Genomic DNA, 18,870 nt, shown 5'->3' with positions numbered 1-18,870 from the left:
ATCAACTAATTTCTGCAACTCACAAATCTTCAACCTGTTCTCATATGGTTCATTCCATAGACCTGCTATCATCTTAGTCACTCGCCTCTGGATCCTCTCCACCTCCTCCCCATCAAGAAGGAACCTAGGTGACTAAATCTGGGCACAGTAGTCGAGATGAGGTCTTATCAAGGTTTGGTACAGAGGTACAATAACTTGCTTGTCTCTGCTCGTCAAGGTATTTTTCAACAACCAAGTGAGTTGATGAGCTGATTTAGCTACTTTTGCAATGTTCCCCCTAAACTTCATCTCCCTATCCACCAACACTCCCAAGTCCCTGGCCTCATCAATCTCCTGGAGTACAGTTCCACCAATGTGGTATACTGCTGCTAATCTTTTCACCCCAAAATGCATAACCTTACGTATAGTCACATTAAATTGACATACATTCTCCTTAGCCCAGAACTCCAATCTATCCAAATCATTCTGCAAGATTTTGACATCTTCTGCATTCACTCTCGCCCTACCCAACTTGGCATCATCAGCGAACAAATGAACTGTTCCTCTTAGATCCTTCCCTATATCGTTAATGAACAGATTAAACAGCAGTGGTCCAAGAACAGAACCCTGCGGCACACCACTAGTCACTGGCCATCTTTTGGACTCTACTCCTGAATAAACTACTCTTTGATATCTCTCCATCAACCACCCACCTATCCATCTCACCAACCCTATATCCATTCCCATATGTTGTAGTTTACGGATTAGAATTCCATGTGGTATCCTGTCAAACGCCTTTGCCAGGTCCAGCAGTATCACTGTAAACCCATTACTCTTATCCAGTTCAGCCATCACCTTGTTATAAAACTTGAGCAAGTTATTACTGAAGCATCATCTACCCTTCACAAAACCATGCTGTCCCCCATACAGTATCTCATTTATCCCTTCACTACTTTCTCCAAGACCTTGACAACGACTCCTGATATGCTGATCGGTCGGTAATTTGCAACCGTAGTCTTGGATCATCCTTTATGCAGTGAAACTATTTTCCCCTCTTTTCACACCTTCGGGACTAAACCAGACCCGAGACTCAGATTAAATAACATGGTCAAGGGCACTGATAATTCCTTAGCCGCTTCACGCAAGAACCGTGCCGGTATACCATCCAATCCCACAGATGTATTCGCATTAAGGTTCTGTAATAGACTATTCACCTCCACTTCATTCATCACAATTCCCGTATAAACTAATAGTTCCTTCATTTTTTCAATGTCGCCACCTGGATGATATACTTTTGCAAAGTGCTTGCTCAGTAACTCTACTATATCGATTCAGTGACCTCCTTACCATCGTCATTCCTTAAAATCATTTTGCCGTGTACAGTTTTTTTTCTTGCTTGCTTGAAAGAACTGTTTATGATTCTCTTTAGCTTGCATAGCTAGTTTCCTTTAATAATCCGCTTTTGCTTTTTTACCACACTCGTTACCCTTCAAGCCTGCACTTTATACCATTTGTGTGCCTGCAGGTCACCCCTTTCTTTAAATTCCCTCCACAGTTGTTTCTTTTTTTGCAGCTCAAGCTTAATGGTGTTATTCATCCATTTAACCCCTACTTGTTTTACTATTCGGACCCTAGGTATACAATCAGCCATAACCGCCTGTAAATGCTCCTTGACCACTTCCCATGCTCAATTGACATCCAGCCCTTGCAGTTGTACATGCCATGGCACTGATCCAAGCAATCTCCTAAGCGTGTCATACTTACCAGCATGGTAATTCCACATATACACTCTCTTAGCCGAAAATTCCACACCTTTAGCCACCTCCCAGGTCAAGACCTTATGATCACTCTCACCAATTGGCAGCATCATGGTCATATTCATTACAGTCAAATTCTGAGATGCTATTACCAGGTCAAGCACTCTCACACCCCTAGTATTTTCAATTACATGCTGTCTCAGATAGTTATCCCTTAATAATTGAATAAAATCCATTTCCTTCCTCACATGTGTCCTCTCCTCCTTCCAATCAATGTTACCGTAGTTGAAAACCCCCATAATAATTACCCTCCTTCCACTCATTTCATCAATTTGTTTATGCATACTATCTCCATCATCTATTCCATCACCTGATGTGTAGCAGCACCCAACTGTATATTTTATTCTGCCAGTCTCAATCTCACACCAAATAGCCTCAAATGAGCTCTTTTCACTATCCTCCGATACAACTTCAATTCTCCTTGGCTGCATAATAAAATTAGTTTAATCCTTTATCCAAGTGTGAGCAAACAAAGTTTGCGCCTGAAGTATCTTCAGGACTAGGGTAAAGTGATACAACACCAGGGCAACTCTTTGCAAAGGTGGAGAAAGCTACCAACACTCCTAACTCAGTATCTCCTATAATGCAAAACACATCTCCTTGCGGATATGTCTAATGTTATGCATTAAAGGAAGGGCCACTACCCAGACTAGTTTCGACCTTTATTGAGGTCTCTTCAGTGGGAGCCAGGCCCTAGTGGAAATACCAGGCAGAAGCATTAGCAGGTCATCTCTACCTGTAGGAGTTGCCAAATGGTGTGCCACCCTTTTTTAATAAATTACTCTGGATTTAGAGAAAGATGTTGAAAGTTTATTTTTTCACTTGGTTAGAGTATAATAAAATTAGTTTAATCCTTTATCCAAGTGTGAGCAAACAAAGTTTGCACCTGAAGTATCTTCAGGACTAGGGTAAAGTGGTACAACACCAGGGCAACTCTTTGCAAAGGTGGAGAAAGCTACCAACACTCCTAACTCAGTATCTCCTATAATGCAAAACACATCTCCTTGCGGATATGTCTAATGTTATGCATTAAAGGAAGGGCCACTACCCAGACTAGTTTCGACCTTTATTGAGGTCTCTTCAGTGGGAGCCAGGCCCTAGTGGAAATACCAGGCAGAAGCATTAGCAGGTCATCTCTACCTATAGGAGTTGCCAAATGGTGTGCCACCCTTTTTTAATAAATTACTCTGGATTTAGAGAAAGATGTTGAAAGTTTATTTTTTCACTTGGTTAGAGTATAATAAAATTAGTTTAATCCTTTATCCAAGTGTGAGCAAACAAAGTTTGCGCCTGAAGTATCTTCAGGACTAGGGTAAAGTGATACAACACCAGGGCAACTCTTTGCAAAGGTGGAGAAAGAGTTGCCCTGGTGTTGTATCACTTTACCCTAGTCCTGAAGATACTTCAGGCGCAAACTTTGTTTGCTCACACTTGGATAAAGGATTAAACTAATTTTATTATACTCTAACCAAGTGAAAAAATAAACTTTCAACATCTTTCTCTAAATCCAGAGTAATTTATTAAAAAAGGGTGGCACACCATTTGGCAACTCCTATAGGTAGAGATGACCTGCTAATGCTTCTGCCTGGTATTTCCACTAGGGCCTGGCTCCCACTGAAGAGACCTCAATAAAGGTCGAAACTAGTCTGGGTAGTGGCCCTTCCTTTAATGCATAACATTAGACATATCCGCAAGGAGATGTGTTTTGCATTATAGGAGATACTGAGTTAGGAGTGTTGGTAGCTTTCTCCACCTTTGCAAAGAGTTGCCCTGGTGTTGTATCACTTTACCCTAGTCCTGAAGATACTTCAGGCGCAAACTTTGTTTGCTCACACTTGGATAAAGGATTAAACTAATTTTATTATACTCTAACCAAGTGAAAAAATAAACTTTCAACATCCTTGGCTGCAGTTCATCAGCTATCATATAACACTCTTCCTCCCCCCCCCCCCATTTTATTCTCTCTGTCCCTCCTAAACACACTATAACCTACACATGCTATCCCACTAACTATATCATCTTCTGTCAGCCATGTTTCACTAATACCAATTACCTGTGGCCAGGAAGAGCCAATCAAGGCCAAAAATACTTCCTTCTTGTTCCTAATACTCCTGGCATTAGCATACATGAAGTGCAGTCCCTTTGTCCCACCCCTATCTCGATGCGTTATTCTAAATATCCCATTCCCATTTTTTTGTACTGGCTCGGGTACATTATGTACATTCTTACACTCAACTGTCTCACTGATGTCTGCATATCCACTCCCCCCCCCCTCCTTGGTAGTTCTAGTTTCCCTGGTTCTGTACATCCATTTTCACTTCATTCAGTAACACTTTTTCCAGTCTCCACACACCAAATCCATTCAAATGCAGCCCATCCATCTTGTATAAATCCTTTTGCCCATCAAACTCATTCCACACGTCCACGAATTCCACACCGCACCGTCTGCATAACCTCCACATAATGTCATTTGCAATTATGGCCCTCCTTCTAAACTCCTCTCTGTCATACCGCGGCAACAGACTCACCATTGTAACTCTGTCACTCTTTTCTTTCTACCTTTAACAATACTTTCAAGTCCTCTCTCATAAAAAATTTATCTCCTTTCAATTCATTCGTACCCTCCACAACTATCAATTCTTTCACCCTCTGTTTTTGCACTCTAATACTCTCACTTACATCCTTAAATTTCGCGCCGGTAAGTACGATTTAGTCGAACTCCCATCTATCACTCCTCTTAATAAGGAATCACCATACAACACTCTTTCCTTCATTTCAGAAACTCTCCCACTCTTATGCTTATTTTTCCTTTCAAACACTTGTTTATTTACGTTAGCCGAATCACTCTGGAAAGAGTTTTGCAGGTGCTCTAATTGCTGCTGTGCATTTTGTATCACTGCACGCAACCTAACAATCTCACTTCCTACAAATAATTCCTCATTTTTTTTATCATTTAAACCATTTTCTCTCTCTGTATATAGTTGCTTTCACTCTTTCTTTGATCACTGCTCTCATTGCCATCTTGTACATCACAATTCTCTTTCAAGCCACTCTGGCTTGAAAGAGAATTGTGATGTACTCACATTCTGGCTTTCTTCAACCATAACTGTCTCACAACCTGACACATACTTCAACTCCTCACTTTGCTTACACTTTCTGCACATTCTCCCACCACTATCACTTTCAATCCAAACTCCAGCCTCATTATCTTACGTCGCATTGCCGCCATATTCAAATCTATGAAATGTATCATTAAATACTAAATTAAATAACGGAATTCACACCAAAATCACACAGACACAACATGCTACCAAAATTAGACAATATTACATTATGATTTAAACCTATATTCTAATTTTCACTCAAAATTATACTTAGCTTTCAGGAGCTCTCTGAAAACACCGTCCGTGTAGCCCTGTAGCGGGCTAATGACAAGTAAAGTGGTATTAAATCTGATATCAAAATTGTGATGTTAATCTCAGCTCTTTGCTTTATGCGGATGATGTTATACTTTTAAATAAATCCATTACAAGTCTGCAAGATTCCCTTACTGAATTAAATAACAGTCGTAATAGATATGGTATGAAGGTCAGTAATAACAAAACAATGAAAATAGGCAGAATTGAGATTGAACCTATAGAATAAGTAAAATACAAGTGGTGTCCAGAAAGTAAGTTCTGTTTTTAAACTATTTCACTGCAGTACTGCAATTGCAATGGTGCACATGCGTGCTGAGTTTGCTGATTCCTTTGCAGGGTGTTGTTGCCATTTTTAGACATTCTTGCAGTGTGTATGCTTCTTGGTGTGTGTTTATAATGTCTAAGAAAATCGAATTGTTGCCTACTGCATTTGAAATTAGGTCATTTATCCATTTCTTGAATGCAAGGAACGTTAAAGCAGCTGAAATTCGTCAGCAAATTATTGAGGTTTATGGAGAACACGCAGTGAATGATTCAGTAGTACGAAGATCATTAAGACTTTTTAATGAAGGAAGGACAGGTGTGCACGGTGATGAATGGAGCGCGCGACCATCTTTAGTGACTGACGATTTGGTGCGTTCTGTTGAGGAGAAGATTCAACCGAATAGGGGATTCACTATGACGTAACTCTTGCTGCAATTTCCAGAAGTTTCACATTCATGTCTTCATGAAATTGTGTTGATGAAAGTGGATTATCAGAAGTTTTGTGCATGCTGGGTGCCGAACTTGCTTACAGAACAACACAAAGTGAATCAGCTGGGCAGTGGGTTGGAATTCTTGACATGCTACAATGAGGATGGTGATGCTTTCCTGAACAGATTTGCCACTGGCGGCAAGACTTAGGTATTGCACGCAATCCCTGAATCCAAACAACAGTCCATGGAGTAGAGGCACACCTCATCACCAGTTAAGACGAAATTGAAGACAACGGTTTCCACTCGGAAAATCATGTGCACTGTGTTTTGGTACAGACAAGGAATTTTGCTGGTAGACTTCTTGGGTCAAGGCTCCACAATCAACATGAGTATGTACTGCCAAACCCTTAAGAAACTGCATCGTGCGATCCAGAATAAACGACGTGGCATGCTTACCAGGGACATTTTTTTTATTCGTGATAATGCCTGCCCATACACATGGCCGGTGTAACACAATAACTTCTCACTATCTTTGGCTGAGTACAATTCCATTATCCCCCATATAGTCCTGACCTCACACCATGCAACTTTCATCTGTTCAAACATCTGAAATCTTTCCTTGTGATCAGTGGTTTCAAGAAGATGATGATGAGGACAAAGAAACAGTCAATTCATGGTTTGCATCACAGGTGGCAAACTTCTACAACGAAGGTATACATACAACTCTTGGTGCCCCGTTATGATAAGTGCCTGAACAATGGCTTAAATTATGTAGAAAATTAGTGAAAGATGTCTACTTTAATTTCCAATAAAGTTTTTTTTGTTTCTCTGACAACCCATCATTACTTACTTTCTGGACATCCATGTCCCTCGTATTTCAGCTACTTAGGCACAATTTTTAGTGAAGATGGTAAATTAAATACGGAAATAGACAACACAATGAACAAAGCTGGTATGATAGGAAGTCAACTGAATAAATTTATATGGAATAAGAAAGAAATTAGTCAAAACACTAAATTAGCTATATACAAGACAGTGTTCAAACCAATTTTAACTTCTGGATATGAGAGCTGGGTTAGAAATAAAACACTTGATCAAAGACTAGAGACCGCAGATATGAGAGTCCTGAGAAAGACTAGTGTCGTGAACAGATGGAATCAGTGGCAATATCATATTAAAAATGAGGATATTAGGAAAGAACTTGACATTTTAGCTTCCAGGAATGTGTTAGCAGATCTAATCTCAGGAGGTATGGTCACTTAAACAGAATGGGAGAGGAAAGATTAGCAAAATAAGTGTTCTGCCAAGTTGGCAGGGAAAAGACCCAGAGGAAGACGAAGATATAGGTGGATTGATACAATAAAAAGTGCCTTAGAAGATAGAAATATAAGATCTGATAATGTTGGAGTCTTAGCAGGTAACAGATTGACTTGGAGGAAAATTGTAGATAGGAAATTATTAATGATTTAAGTTTCATGTAGTATTATCATATCCTGTGCACTCCTTGAGGGCATGTCAGGAATTTGATAATGATATCTGATATCTATTGGTGGTTTAGGATTAAAATGAAAATGATCCTTTATAGTGTTATACATCTCCCCTGCAAGAATCATATTGCACAGATGCAAGAAAACCAAACTAAATTTTTATTGTAACACTTATTTATTTATGCATATGGCTTTGTGAAACTGGCAAGTGAAATGTACAGTCACAATCTCCAGAAACAAATGATGAAAATCTTAACATGTAAAAGTTCGTTACATAAAAGGCACAAACTGCATTCCAAGTCTTCCTTTTTTTTAAAAAAAAAAGTAAAAGTAGTGTGTTACAATCAAGTCAGGGAAATTTATCATCCTACTGCATGTTCTCTAACACATCACAACACAAATGTATCTGTATCAAGGTTTTATTAGAGAGCAGTTGTGACTTGTGTGAAATCTTGATCCATTAGAGAAAACTCATTTCACTTTGCATCATCATCTTCTAGCATGAGGAGGAGGAGTTCTTCTGATACTTCAACGAGGACTATGAGTATAACATCTTCATGGTGAATGGGACCTTGAATCTTCTATTTCCTCCATAACCACCGCCACCACCATATCAACTACAGGTCAATGTCCATACTGGAAAGCCAATCCAAGGCCTCATCCGTCACCTTGTGGATGTCCTGTAGGCCACCACCGTGAAATTGGTGCCTTGGGCAGTCATTCACAATATGAGTAATCGTCTGAGCCATGGGAGAACAATCACAATAAGGGTGGTCCAACAGCCCCCATTTATGTAATAGGTAGCCACATCTGCTCTGGTTAGTTCTGATCATGTTGATTGATGACCAAATCTTCCTAACCAGGCTGCGGGGCACAGGGATCTTCTACCAGGAAGCCGTTCGTTGGGAGATTGTTGGACCCGGTATTCTCTCCATATGTCAGGTGTTGATGGCTGGGTAGCTGAAGAGAGTTCGTCCATGGCCCAGAGAGGCTTTCTATTGTAACACAAACTCAGTCAGTGTATACTGTATTTGGTGTAATTAGGAATATCTGAAATGTACATCATATGTATAGTAACAGATCGAATAAAGTAAAGTTTTATTGTAGCACTAAAATACAGTACAGACCTGCTTGAGGCACAACTCATATGAGACATAACTTGGTATGAACATGTAAATATATAAACATGAAAGTAATATAAAATTCTAAAAATAAGTATATCAAATATCTTAACAATAGGTATAGTAAAAATGCAAATTTTATTAAATAACTAAGCTTATTGGAATATTAGGTAAATGTGTAAACAAATTTCTGAATATTACAAATTTCTAAATGTATTTCATCCATATGTCACACATTATTGTTTAATACAGGTGCCGGTATGACATACCGTTGCATACTGTCCAAAAAAAAAAAAAAACCACTGGATTTTCTTATTACCATATGTTATCTCCTCTGTCTACTTTGTTACCATAATTGTAATTTTCCATAATGCCCACTTCACTCTTGCTAAGCTAGTTTACCTAAACCCTTGTCCTATCTGGACATTATTTTCTGTCACTTCTATCAAATGTGTTTTAATTAAGGCAGCAAACTCGCTCCCTTTATTCCTCATACCCATGGCATTTGAATAAAAAAGCAATACATTGCTATTATATCCATTAGACCCATATATGATATATTATTGCTCTCCTCCATTTCCACTCTACTCTTTGATATACCATACAACTTCCTGACTTTAGCCATTGTTAGCCAATCTTGTAGGAAGCTGGCAGATTTTCCTTCTGGAAATTGAATTCATCCCATCGAATTGGTAAAATGGTAAGAAGAATGCATGATTAATACTCATAATACACTCATCTTGTTACTTTAGTTGCTTTAGCTGTAATTCAAACCAACCTAATCATAGCACAATTCCTGCATGAAGCCATTCCTGCTACCTTTCATTCTGGAAACTAGCTCCTCAAATCACTTGCTCAATAAGCAGCAACCTCATCAAATGTCTGCATCCTTCCCTTTTCATGTGGCCCATCTCTTGCATACAGCTATCTTCTCTTATCAAATACACTACAAAGATCCATATGTTTAAACCTTCACTTTCCACATATTCTCACTATCATAGCATTCCTTATCCTCACTTTTCTCTTCGGCCCTGAAATATACTGAGGCAACATGCTCAATATCCTCCCTTTCATGCTTTTCTACTTCACAATTTCCAAGTGCTGCATCTCGGGTCATTTGTACCAACCATCTGTCATCTCATCTACATTTTGAACTCTCTTCATTATCATATTTATCTTGTCATTCCCCAGCAAGCACTTCTCTAATATTATATTCTGCACATCCTGAATGATCAAAGTTCCATACAATTCATTCCTTTTACACTAGTATTCTTTCCTCTTCTACTCTGTCCCGCTTTTCTCTCTTGCTCTTCTATCTCCTATTCATCTTGCTTTCCTTTGATCCAGTACTTTCATTTTCTTATTTCTTCCCTTCTCCTGCTCTTGTATTCTCTTTCTCTCACTTCCACTCTTACTCTCCTTACACTGGCTGATCTTCTCTCTAACCTCCTAATTATCTCATTCACTATCCTCAACTCAACTGCTGTCATACTCTAGTGTAAAATCTGTAGACACCTCTTGTATGCTTTTCTCACCCTCAGTCACATTACTCACTTCTCTGTTGATATATTGTTTCCAACACACTGCGTCTGCTATTGCTAAAACCTGAAACACAACTTTCATTTTCCTTACACTGTTCCTTATCTGCCACATTTTTAATTGACAGGAATCATATTGCATATTGAAACTTACTATGAAATCTCATATTATGTTATCCAAAACTAGTTTTTGAATATTGGCGAGCTGGACACAACAAGGAGCTAAGCAGTAGAAATATGACAGTCGGTGATAACAGTATGATGAATAAATGCAATAAAAAAAAAACTACAAAAAAAAAAAAAAAAAGCTTTCCAACTCAAACAAATTAGTTAATCTTTGAGTCATAAATGTACGAAATCATGAAAATAGCCTACATAATTTAAAATCATATATCTTTTTTGGAAGATGTTGGAAGTTTTTCCCCCACTTTGTTAGACTATAATAAATTTAGTTTAATCTTTTATCGCACCTGAAGTATCTTCAGGACTGAGGCAACTCATGGTAAAGGTGGACCAAGCTCTCATCACTCCTTGTCTTAGTATCTCCCATAATGCAAAGCACATCTCCTTGCACACATGTATAATGCTATGCATTAAGGGAAGGGCCACTACCCAAACTAGTTTCGTCCTTTATTGAGGTCTCGTCAGTGGGAGCCAGACCCAGAGGTGGTGATACTAAGGGGGAAGCAATGGACAGTTGGTCCACCTTTACCACGAGTTGCCTCATTCCTGAAGATACTTCAGGTGCAAACTTTGTTTGCTTGCATTTGGATAAAGGATTAAATCAGTGTTTCTCAACGTTTTTTGGATCATGCCCCACATCAATGTCTCAAAGATTTTGCTGTTCCCCCCCCTTCTAGCATAATAGTCAGCCAGGTTCTGAAAAAGTATAATATAAATATGTACATGTACAATTTCTAATTGCCCTCAAAAATATTCAAATTGCCCCCCCCTGTGGGGCATACACCCCACATTGAGAAACACTGTATTAAACTAAATTTATTATAGTCTAAGTGGGAAAAAAAAATTTCCAACATCTTTCTCTAAATCCAGAGTAATTTAATAATAAGGTGAGGCAACTCGTATAGGTAAATGACTTCTCCATTGCTTTCACCTTAGTATAACCACCTCTGGGTAATAGCCCTTCCCTTAATGCATAGCATTATACATGTCCGCAAGGAGATGTGCTTTGCATTATGGGAAATACTAAGACAAGGAGTGATGAGAGCTTGGTCCATCTTTACCACGAGTTGCCTCAGTCCTGAAGATACTTCAGGTGCAAACTTTGTTTGCTTACACTTGGATAAAGGATTAAACTAAATTTATTATCTTTTTCATTTTGCAGGCAGTTGTAATGTCAACCTTTATTTAGAAAGATTTGGGTTTGATTTCTGTTGTCATATGAGAGGAACATTTATAAAGATTTTGCAACAAAATGTTAGTCTCATATGGAAGTGGCAGACTTTTTTTCTTCATTTCTCAGGAATGCATGTTGCTCTTGCTGCAAAACTTGCCAGAAAATACATGACATAATATGCTTGCTTCTTAGCATTATACTTGGACAAAATCTGCACAACCTACTAAAGAATCTTATCAGCTAAAAAGAGTAATTATTTATATTGGTTGCAATTGGCCGATCGGATCTAATTGAACTGAACATGATAAAAAAGAGTTAGTTTAATTATTTTAGACTCATTGCATAACTGGTATAATTATCATCATACCATGAAATCTCACAGTGCATTGGGAAATTTAATCAGCTTTTAAAGTAATTGTATAAAACTTTTACATATATTGGTTCAAACGACTGCCTAAAAGAGTTTGAAATAACAATTGATATTATTAAATGCAAATACTTTTCTGTCATGTCCAATCTCAAAACAATCTAAATTATATTTAGTAATATAATTAAAGTGATAACAAAATCAAAATGTCATTTTCATTTTGACTGCTCAGAAACACATCATAATGTTACATAATTAATTTTGTCCCCTTTTTTTCTTATTTGATTATTGGGGAAAAAATGTAAAGTTTGTACTTTGTTGTCTAATATAATATATAGCATAATCCCTTGTTGATTATAAATCAGCTAATATAATAAAAATCACTCTTGTTTTAGCACACTTAAAATGAACATTAAAATAAATGTTCTTGTTCAAGTAAACTTTCATTTATCACATTCTAATGGAAATATATCTTTTTTACTTCTTTTTTGCTACTCTATATCAGAACATTATCCAATAAAAGACATTGTTTTTCTCTCTTTACTCACTCTGTTGTAAGAAAATAATCTATATAACTGAACTGTTTCTTAATTGCTGTGTTTTATTTATCTCTTTAGGTTTGTTATAAGTCTTCTTCTCAAGAAGAGACAGTTGATGAACTAGGAGTACTGCTGACTCAACGCTTCAAGGGAATGTCTGGTGAGAACATAATTTATTTCTTAATATAAACGTTGATTGAATTAACAGGCTTGTTCTGCTCACTGCTCTAACTTGTATGGCCCATAGATGGTTCCAAGGCATAATTTATTCTTATATAATAAATCTTTTATATTATTATTATGCAAGTAACAAGTAATTTTTTAAGTTGCATAATTTTTAAGATATTTTCATTGTAGGTGTTGCTCGCTGGCGATTGATACCTCATGTTTACCTTCTCATCTTCCAAACTTTGGAGAGGTTAACATATACTGTATGTGTTTGGTCTTAAGTGAATTTTGTAAAATGTATAAGCTGTTATGTTCATTATGTATATCCATACAAGTTATTCCTGAATCTTGACAGATTTGTTTCAGTCAAGCCAATTTACATTGACAAAACAAAATGGGTTGAAATTATATATAGCAGGTGGGGTGGCCAACTATGCGTCCTTTTGGAGCCAAAATAATTCGAGTAAGACTTAGAAAAGCTGCAACCTTTGACCGATGCAGTAGTATGGGAGCAAGTGTGTGCACACATGCCGAGGTGGGGGGATGCAGAAGCTATGCCTGTCCTTAGTTACAATTTATTAAATCTAAATATAGATCTGTTTTAAATGATGAACATGCGGCTCGAGATCCACATTGTGGCCACCCCTTATATATAGTATAAATTTGCTCTAGCTGAATTGAAGTTAATAAAATTTGGTTCCTAAGATTTATACTAGGATATGCCACTGCCATAAACCAAAGTTATCTTAAAAAATATATCTCTACCCTTGAAGTAAGTTAATTAAGTTTGAAAAGGAAAGTCTATGAATTTTCATTTAAGCTGCATGGAATTTTGAAGTAATGTACTTAAAGATTCTGAAACAATGTTTCCCAACCTTTCAGTGCATGTGTACCCCTTTTAATTTTAGTAACACTGGCTTATGCACCTCCCTCCTCTTAGGAAAATGTAGTTTGGGGAAATTATAATATTTTGCCTTTAATAACTGTAAATAGCTTTACAGTTATTTGTATTTATTCAAATACAAATAACTGTAAAGATATTTATTACCATTTGTATTTTAATATATTACAAGCACAGAACATGTGGAAGGAATGTATGAAAGTTCCCTTCTACAGGGGTGGTGCAGACTACCAACCTATCAGTATCTCTGGTGTGGTGGTGAATATTTTAGAGAAGTTAAGAACATATATAAGCACATATCCTAATACAGCAGTGAGTAGACAGATAAGCTATACTCTGCAAGGAACAGCATGGGTTTACTAAAGGGAGGTCATATTTTAGCAATTTGCTCCATTTTATAACAATGTTATGGGCTAATTTGGATAAAGGGAATGGATATAATATGATACTGTTGAATTTTGCTAAGGCATTTCATAGGATACACATGAAAGGCTTTTGCATAAACTGGAGAATATGGGATTGGAATATAAACTCTTGACTTGGATAAGTGGGCAGTTAACAGATATTAAAAAGTGGTTAAACATACCAAGAAATTTTGTATTTAGTTTTAATCCTTTTCCCAAGGAAGGAAAACAGTGTTTTGCACATTTTGAGCACACTCCCTTTCGGACATATTATGCATAGCATTATACGTGTCCATAGGGGGGTGTGCTTCGTTGTAAGTGATATGAAGTCATCAGCCTCTATATACAAGTAGCTCAGATGTGAATATATTTCAATAAATTACATATTTAGTTTAATCCTTTATCCAAGTGTAAGCAAACAAAGTTTGCACCTGAAGTATCTTCAGGACTGGGGCAACTCGTGGCAAAGGTGGACAAACTTCACATCACTTGCCTTAGTATCCCCATAATGCAAAGCACATCTCCTTGTGGAGTCATGTATAATGCTGTGCATTATGGAAAGGGTCACTACCCAGACCGGTTTCAACCTTTATTGAGGTCTCTTCAGTGGGAGCCAGACCCAGAGGTGATACCAAGGTTGAAGCAATGCAGAAGTCATATTTACCTATCACTCGCGAAACATTATTTTGCTTCCTTGGGAAAAGGATTAAAACCAAGTATAAAATTTCTTGGTATCTTTAACATATAATACAACCAAGGTAAAAAACTTTCTACATTAAAAAGTGGTATGTGGTGGATGTGAATCTGCCAGGTTTAAAGTGACCAATGGTATACCCAAGGGTTCAGTTCTTGGACCACTGTTGTTCAATTCACACATTATGATTAGGAAGGCTCTAACAGGAGATGTGCAATTGTTTTTTGTTGTTGATGATGATGAAGTTAAGCAAGGGAATCAGAGATATTATCAATATCCAGCACTGACAGAATGATTTGAATACAGAAATTTGGGCAAATGAAAAGGGCTGTCAGTTTAATGTTAGTAAGTGTAAAGTAATGCACTTCAGCATGATGAGATTTTCAACAGCATATTATATTCGTGAAGTTATGTTATATGAAACTGATTAGGCTAGGAATTTTGGCATAATGGTGGATAGGAATTTGAAGTTGAAAGGTCACACAACAAAAATTGCAAATAACTCAGAGGATGATTGCAAAGTTGAAGCAAACCTTGACATGTAAGGATAAGGAAGTCATTTTGTCTCTTTACAAGGCCTTGATAGGATTTTACTATTATTGAACTTGTGAAGAGATGTTTACACATGACAGTTGCACATATCCCAATGAATTTAGTATACAGTGGAGGAATTATGATACTATTTCATATGAACATTAGCACAGAAATATTTATAGAAGTTACATATCACAGAAACCAAATGCCTGAGTGGAAGTGAGTGGGTTGAGTTGATAAGAGATGAGTTTTAATCAGTCCAGTTGCCTTCTTCGGTATTCAGTCAAATATTTCTAGAGCCCTCATCCCAAATGTGAGAGTGGTATTCAATAGCTGTGCAGATTTGTATAAGGTTAACAGCTGTTAATCTTATATGTTCAAAGGTGAAGTCATTCCTTAAGCGAAAGAGGAATCCTAGTTTTTTGGAAGCTGAGGAGACAATGGATGTGATGTTTATACTAGGAGAGATTTGACGTTAGGGTGACCAGGGTGATTTCAAAAAGAGAAATTTCATCTTGCTTTGCTTAGAGATTTGAGTGTTGTTGTGGAAAATAAGGCAGAATTGGGTTTTGCTATTATTGAAATTGAGATTATCTGAACCCAATTGACAGATGGCTTGGAAATCAGAATTGAGAGCAGTGAAGGTTGATGTTCTGTAAGTTGAGGTGATTTGTGTAGAGTTTAAGGTTTGCCAAATGATCAGAAAGCTGACAATACAATTGCAGAAGTCATGAGACAGACCAAATAATGGGAGTTTGCTTAATAAGTCCTTGGAGATATCAGGCGCAACCACTTGAGATTCACCAGACTTCTCGATGGTATTTATCCAGACATATGTAAGTGCATTTCCTGTTGATAAGCAGTAGCAGAATGCATACTGGTGGTCATTTATTAACTGGGTGCCTTCAAGGCAGCACAGGAGTTTGATACTGATGGCTCTCTCCATTATTATTGATTTTTATTTTTTTTTAATTGAAATTGAAATTTATTAAGACTAAAGAAGTGGTACAAATTATAACATAATACAATAGTAATGCTTGTTACAGCAATACAGGTGCTAATGAAACATAGAAAAAGTAATGGAGCATGCAGTGAGGGGTGATACACTTGCAAACATACTGCCCACACAGAGGGAACTTGGTCTCCTATCCATACGTGGCATCAACAGTTCGCCCTGCATCCATGGTATTTGGTCTCCTTCCAGTCACTAACTGGCAAAATACGTGGTTGCAGGATTTGATGCTAGCTGATCGGGAAGCCTCCAGATTCAATACTAACTGGTTTGGTCCCATGTAGTAACCAGTAGCCAGCTTGCAGAACCATTTTACTGCTCTACCCTTGAAAGGGAGAGGGTCCAGGTTCCCTTCAGTGAGATTGGTATGTCATTGAGGGTATTACTCTCACTGCATGAGTGAAAAATTAGAGCAGAGACAGAAGCCAGAACCCCTGCTCTAGTGAACAGATATGACTGCATCTACTTTGGGTTTCTAATAAGCATGGTGGTAGTATTTCATGGGTGATGATAGGCATCTTCCATCTAGACATTTCTTGTTTTTGGCCTTGATCGAGTTATGTACCATTGATGAGTTGAAGTCGTGGAGTTTGTTAATGTTGGAGGAGGGTAGATTGTCATTGTGGCACTGATCATTGAACACTTTGAGCTTGGCTTCCTTTGTTTTTTTTTTTCATTGGAGATAAGTGAATTGGAATTTGTTAATTGCTGTTGTTAGTTGTGCTGTGCTTGTTGGTATGTCATAAGTCAGTTTCATGAGACATGGAAAGTTTTCTTCTATGTGGGTCTGAAACAATAGCACTTCACGATATTTCTGTGATCAAAGTTGCATTCTCCTTCTTCCTAACGGAAACTGTTGAATGAATTTGATAATTTCTGTTGGAAAGTTCAAAATGATGGCGTTGAATTTCTTGTTTTTGGACCTTGATCAAATTTGGACCATTTATGAGAATGAGATTCCCAGATCTTGGTAATGGATATACACTCATTCCAATTTAAATTTGGATGGTGTAGAAGTGCTTCAGCGCTCTCTTTAAATAACTGATCCAACCTAAGATGTGGTGAAAGTATGGAGTTTGTTAGTGTTGTTAGAGTGGGGTAGATTGGCATTGTGGAGCTGATCATTGAACACTTTGAGCTTGGCTTCCTGTGTTCTGATTTTGTACAAGGAAGTTTTGTCCATAGTGTTTAAGGCACCATTCAAGGCTTTTGCTGCATTTTTCTCCAAGTTCGGGAATTGTTTTACTGAAAAGAGACACAGAGAACAAAAGAAGGGCTGATTGAGGTTGATGGGTAGTTTATGTGCCAATTCCTCTATTTTTGTGCAGCAATCATTCAGCCAGTGGCCTTTTTTCTTGTCAGTAATATCTAGTTTGCAACAGCAACACTTTTAATCATCATTGGATTGTACTAGGGGTCAGAGAGTGCTTGACCTAGTAATTGCATCTGAGGGTTTGGCTGTAACTAATATGACAACATTGCCACCAATTGGTGAGAGTGATCATAGGGTCTTGACTTGGGAGGTGGCTAAAGGTGTGGAATTTACAATTAAGACAGGGTACATGTGGAATTATCAGGCTGGTAAGTATAACAAACTTAGGAGTTTGATTGGTTCAGTGCCATGGCATGTACAACTGCAAGGGCTAGAAGTTGATAGTGCATGGGAGATGGTTAAGAAGTGTTTGCATGAAGCAATAGCTGACTGTATACCTAGAGTCCGAATAATAAATCAAGTATGGGTTAAATGGATGAATAACACCATTAAGGTTGGGCTGCAAAAAAAGAAACAACTATGGAGGGAATTTAAGGAGAAAGGTGACCGGTAGGCACATGAATGGTATAAAGCAGAAGGTATAAAGCAGGCCAGAAGGGTAACGAGTGTGGTAAGAAAAGCAAAAAAGGATTACGAAAGAACATTGACCATGCAGGCTAAAGAGAATCCGAACAGTTTTTTAGATATGTTGCAAGCAAAAGAAAAAATGTATATGGCAGAATGATTTTAAAGAATGCCGATGGTAGGGAGGTAACCGAATCAGTTGATATAGTTGAGTTACTGAGCGAGCACTTTGCAAGAATATATCATCCAGGTGGTGACATTGCAGAAATGAATGAACCAATAGATTATATGGGAATTGTGGTGAATGAAGTGGAGGTGAGTAGTCTATTGCAAAACCTCAATGTCAATACATCTGGGATTGGATGGTATACCAGCTCGTGTCATACGTGAAGCGGCTAAAGAATTGTCAGTACCCTTGACCATTTTGTTTGAGTCTCGGGTCTGGGTTAGTCCCGAGGGGGTGGAAGGAGGGGAAAATTGTTCCACTGCATAAAGAAGGTTCCAAGACTGCTGTTGTAAATTACCGACCGATTAACATATCAGGAATTGTTGTCAAGGTCTTGGAGAAATTAGTCAAGAAAAGAATACAGGATGGGATAGATGAAAATGGGATATTGTATGGGGGACAACATGGTTTTGTGAAGGGTAGATCATGCCTCAGTAACTTGCTCACGTTTTATAACACAGTGACGGCTGAACTGGATAAGGGTAATGGGATTGGGGAGATGGATAGGAGGGTGGTTGATGGAAAGATACCAGAGAGTGGTTTATTCAGGAGTTGAGTCCAAAAGACTGCTTGTGACTAGTGGTGTGCCGCAGGGTTCTGTTCTTGGACCACTACTTTTCAATTTGTTCATCAATGATATAGGAAAGGATCCTATATCATTGATATGAGAGGAAGTGTTCACTTGTTTGCTGATGATGCAAAGTTGGGTAGAGCAATTGTCAGTGCACAGGATGTCAAAATTTTGCAGGATGATTTGGATAGTTTGGAGGACTAG

General features: G+C 37.9%; 1 protein-coding gene across 6 annotated transcripts in view; it reads left to right on the top strand.

The window, feature by feature from the left end:
* The window catches only part of LOC150105935 (ATP-dependent DNA helicase Q1-like), a 180,693-nt gene that overhangs the window by 93,214 nt on the left and 68,609 nt on the right, over positions 1–18,870 (top strand). For all 6 annotated transcript variants that reach the window (XM_090393701.1, XM_090393703.1, XM_090393698.1 and 3 more), the window contains exon 8: positions 12,398–12,479. In XM_090393701.1, the coding sequence (XP_090249827.1) occupies positions 12,398–12,479 (82 nt within the window). The remainder of the gene's footprint in view (positions 1–12,397; positions 12,480–18,870) is intronic.

This window comes from Typopeltis vanoorti, chromosome 6 (assembly GCF_054136105.1).
Source record: "Typopeltis vanoorti isolate ZY-2024b chromosome 6, IOZ_Tvanoo_1.0, whole genome shotgun sequence".
In the NCBI taxonomy this organism is placed as follows: Eukaryota; Metazoa; Arthropoda; class Arachnida; order Uropygi; family Thelyphonidae; genus Typopeltis; species Typopeltis vanoorti.
The sequence above is the reverse complement of the archived record's forward strand: the minus strand, read 5'-3'. Positions and strand labels throughout refer to the sequence as shown.